This window comes from Syzygium oleosum, unplaced genomic scaffold (assembly GCF_021117445.2).
Source record: "Syzygium oleosum isolate NSW1041296 unplaced genomic scaffold, Sole_v2.1 Sole_v2.06, whole genome shotgun sequence".
NCBI lineage: Eukaryota > Viridiplantae > Streptophyta > Magnoliopsida > Myrtales > Myrtaceae > Syzygium > Syzygium oleosum.
Genome location: NW_026607490.1, coordinates 3004004 through 3008089, shown reverse-complemented (window position 1 = coordinate 3008089; position 4086 = coordinate 3004004). Strand labels below are relative to the sequence as shown.

At 41.2% G+C, this 4086-nt stretch overlaps 1 protein-coding gene across 4 annotated transcripts; it reads left to right on the top strand.

Annotated features, from left to right (window-relative positions):
• Window positions 1-4086, top strand: LOC115683011 (histone acetyltransferase MCC1-like). Of its 4 annotated transcripts, none has more exons than XR_004005957.2 (7): window positions 1-336; window positions 1751-1965; window positions 2071-2227; window positions 2449-2548; window positions 2635-2863; window positions 3236-3423; window positions 3669-4086. XR_004005957.2 is itself a non-coding variant. In XM_030607385.2 (7 exons), exons 2-6 carry the CDS (start codon window positions 1862-1864, stop codon window positions 3339-3341), a joined length of 696 nt encoding a protein of 231 aa, XP_030463245.1. In that variant the 5' UTR covers window positions 1-336; window positions 1751-1861; the 3' UTR covers window positions 3342-3359; window positions 3669-4086. The 4 variants fall into 4 exon arrangements, 3 of the variants coding, with proteins under 3 accessions (XP_030463245.1, XP_056168649.1, XP_030463246.1); XM_030607385.2 differs by having other exon boundaries at window positions 3236-3359; XM_056312674.1 differs by lacking the exon at window positions 3669-4086 and having other exon boundaries at window positions 2-336; window positions 3236-3629.

The following is a 4086-nucleotide window of genomic DNA, read 5'->3' as shown; positions in this document are numbered from 1 at the left end:
GAAGGAGCATTGACAAGTTGGGGGAAGAAGAACCCGAAAAAACGCAGGAGGAGCAATGCCGTTTTAGATTCCATTCGCATTTCCACCTCCTTCAATTTGCCCATAAGAGAAAAAAAAAGGAATCTTTACGCACTGGATCGATCGATCGATCGATGGCTCGATCATCATCGGGATGAAGTAGATCACCTCCTTCGATTCTCCGCTTCTCTGGTCAACGAATTCGTCCTGAAACTTCAGCTCTCTCTCTCCCTCCCCCCCTCGTCTTCGATCGCGTTCGGTTCCTCGTTCGTGTTCATCTTGCGATCCGGGGATGTCCTGTTCGCGATTCACATGGTGGTATGAGATCAGTGTGTGCTTTGCTCGGCTTGATGGGTTTTTTTGTCCGGGTTTCGCGATTTGGGTTGGCGTCTCCCTGCTCTTTTGTGGATGCTTTTCGACCTTTCGTTCGCAAATGTTTTGCTAATTGTGTAGGGATCAGCAATTGGGCACCCGCTCCGGATCTTCTGTTGTTTTGCGTACGTCGTTGTTGTTGGGCATTTGTTGTTCGCTTTCAAGTGATGATTTTTTCTTTGTTTTTCTGGATGATTTGTCGTGTTTGGACTGCTTGATGATGGGGGGTCATCATGGTATGTGGGGATAAGAACATAGAAGTTCTGAAGCGGTCGCCTGTCATTTGGCAATCACGTCAATACTCTCAGAAACGGAAAAAAAAAACACCAAATTAAAAAGAGAGCTTTTTCTGTGTGCTGTAACTTTCGTTGTATGCCCCGACTTACCCAATTTGGCAATCTTCTGAAACATTTTCGCTTGGAAACATAGGTGTTGTGCAGGTAGTCAAACGATGCTTTTGTGGGTGTCGAGAGAGTAGTAGAGTTACTCGGGTAGTAGTTGACCGTTTAGAGGAGTCACATGCTGTTTAGTGAGATTAAAGCTCATTGCGTCTATGCTTGTGGATACTTCATCTGCGCCCTTTTAGTATTGGCCCATCATACTTTTCACTCTGGCTGAGCGTAGCTCTTTCAACTGACAAAAGGGACGACAGCATTTGGGATATCAAGTTTTCGAGGATTAGCCACATGATGTAGAATGGTTAACTGTCCTGCTTTTTGTTATGGCTGTTTCAGCATACTTCCACTTAGAGTATCATCAACTGCGTGTTAAGTGGCTGCAATTACCTCTTCAGTGAAAACGAATTGCATGGTGCAGAACATCGACCTTTTGATTACTCTCTAGTGTTTGCAATTGCATAATTGGAGCTGTTTTAACTTACTAATGCCAACCTTGTAACGAGAGAAAAAAAAAGGAAACATGGAGAATAATAAAGTTCCGAGATTTCAAGGAGTTCATGCCAAGAACCAGTTTCTCTCTTTCCTCTTGCTTACCTGAGCATCTGTGAACTTAACTAAGTCATTTGCTATCAGCTATAAAGGTTGTTGTGCCCAAAATCATATATGATGGGTACGTCCATTCTTGGTACTGGGAGCCTGCAGAGGCAAAAATAGAGCAGTTAAACCGTTGCTTTTAGCCTTTCATTTTTCTCTTTGTGCAAATAAAACACTAATATCCATTTGGCTTGTGACATGATGCTCTACATTGGCTCTATTACATTTGGCAGCGGTGTCTCTGGTTTGAACTCCAATATTTGATACGATGCCATATTATTTTCTTGTCCTTTGGTTTTAATGATAAACTTATATATAATCCAATTCATTAGAGAGCTCTAATCAGATTTGCCAATGTTGGTTTACAGTTCTTACTGCATGGATGTGGCGGCTGATGGGGCATAAATGGGAAGAGAGGTCTTACTACGAGTTCTCCGCATATATCCAGTTTTTGCTGGGGATTAACATCTTGATAGACAATGGTCCCGCTAACCTCTTGCCACTCGACCATAAGCTATAGGCCAATACGTCCATCTGATCTTGAAATCTTAGAGAAGATTCATGGTGATTTATTTCCCATTAGGTAGTTTAGCCCCGTAAAACTTTGCTCTTTTGAGGTTTTTTTATTTTTATTTTTATAATTGATGTGGATATGTAGATCGACTAGTTGCTTTTCTTATAAGAGCAGTTGGATCTACAGGTATGAATCTGAGTTCTTCCAAGATGTTGCCCATGGACATGGAATAGTGTCTTGGGCAGCCGTTGACCATAGCCGTGATGATGGAAAAGGTGATGAGCTAATTGGATTCATAACAGTAAGGGTTGTTCTCGCAACGGAAAGTGAGGTGAGTGTCTAATGTCATTCGGCGATCACTTTTATTGAAGCTCCATACCACATCGTTCTTCCTTAAGCACAATTGGAGCCAGAAATGTGTTCTGTGTTATGAAACTGAGGAAGATTCTTTAGGAGATGATTTGGTCATGTGTTAATACATCTTTACAGTTTGATGCCGTACAAATGAGTTTCTGAATTTCGATATTTTTCTTATAAGAATTGCGCTTGCAGATCGTGGATCTGCTTAAATATGATTCTGCAGAATCAGAATTGTCATTAGTCTACATTCTGACGCTGGGCGTGGTGGATAGTTACAGGAATCTTGGAATAGGTGGGTCCTTGTTCTCTTTCTCTGTGGCTCTTTATCCTGTTCTGTGAGCATTAAAGGAACTAACTTGCTTGTTCTTTGATGTGCAGCCTCTTCGCTTATTATTGAGGTTATCAAGTATGCCTCTAGCATCCCAAATTGTCGAGCTGTTTATTTGCATGTGATATCTTACAACTTTCCTGCCATACACCTATACAAGAAAATGTCATTCAAGTGTATACGGAGATTGCCGGGTTTTTATCTGATTGATGGCCAGTATTACGATTCCTACCTGTTTGTTTACTTTGTAAAAGGCTGTCAGTCTCCTTACTCCCCACTGTAAGTTTCCGAACAGCTATATGGGTATCCGGTGCTTTATTTGCCTTTTACTCTCTTTCTTTTGGTAAAAGAAAGAATACATGCTGTTCCTCTTATTATTCTTTGGACGACAGTTTCTTTTTTAGGACATCATCTGACCGAAAGTTTGAGTTCCAATTTTAGGTCGTTCTTTGTACTCTCTTGGAGCTCCTTCTAGATGATCAATTTCCTAATCTGGTCTTGTTAATTTCACTACCGGCATTGCATAGACGCTATTGGGTCCTTATACTTTTCAAGTTCGATTTAGTTAGTTGTCTAAGGTGATGTCACACTGAATTTGAGACTATTGAAGTTGTATAATGCAAATGAAAAACCAAAATACTTGTCCTGTAGGGAGCTTGTCACAGCCATCATGAGATATGTACGGAGCGGTTTCCAGTCGATTTCTGCAAAGCTGTGGAGCAATGAAAGGAAGGTCGGGTGGATGGTCCAGATGTAATGAAGCTCATTCTCTAATGTAGGTGGCACAGAACAAGAGAATCCTCAAGTCTCAGAGAGCTGGGGATGAGTGTATACTATACGTTCGTTTTATCAAGCAAATGTTGGTATTTTAAGGAAGGATGCGGAAATATTGTCTACCTTATACGTTGTGTCAACACACCTCTTGTGTAGGTGTATTAAAATAATGTCGATGTCATAGCATTTCTTCAGAATTTCAGGCATGATGTTTATTTTCAAAGGATGTATGCATACTAGTAATGAATGTAAATAATATAGTTTTTTCCAACTCATTGCTTGATGATGATTCATATATTGATGATTGCAGTTGACATGGATGTCATCCCTTGCCCAACGACTTGACTGAGGAAGTGAGGCGCATTCTCCGCTGGCCCATTGCTGTAGGGGTTACCAGCGAATGATGACTAACTAGTTTCATGAATGGACCACCAAGCACCTGGCGTGGTGACGAGAGAGGTGGTGACGAGAGAGGGGGTCGGGAAAGGGCTGAGGAAGATATATCATGGGGTAAAAGTACAGGGACAAATTCATCAATGTATAGTAGAGCTATCTCTCTAAGATACTCTTGAAGTGGCTATAGGTGCATTTTCTGTGTATGGAGGTGTGATTTGGCTGAGAGTTTCAGGCTTACATGACCATGAGCTTTTTCATATCATATCGCTGATCTCATTTCTAGTGAAAGGATATTGGAGGAGTCATTCATCTTTGAAAAATCAGTTTCAACA

Excerpts from the sequence above, each read along its gene's own strand:
- LOC115683011 (XM_030607385.2), top strand. The coding sequence starts at position 1,862 with ATGGTCCCGCTAACCTCTTGCCACTCGACCATAAGCTATAGGCCAATA. Across the intron at positions 1,966-2,070 it reads GGTGATTTATTTCCCATTAG|TTGGATCTACAGGTATGAAT; the intron begins GTAGTTTAGCCC and ends TTATAAGAGCAG. Across the intron at positions 2,228-2,448 it reads TTCTCGCAACGGAAAGTGAG|ATCGTGGATCTGCTTAAATA; the intron begins GTGAGTGTCTAA and ends TTGCGCTTGCAG.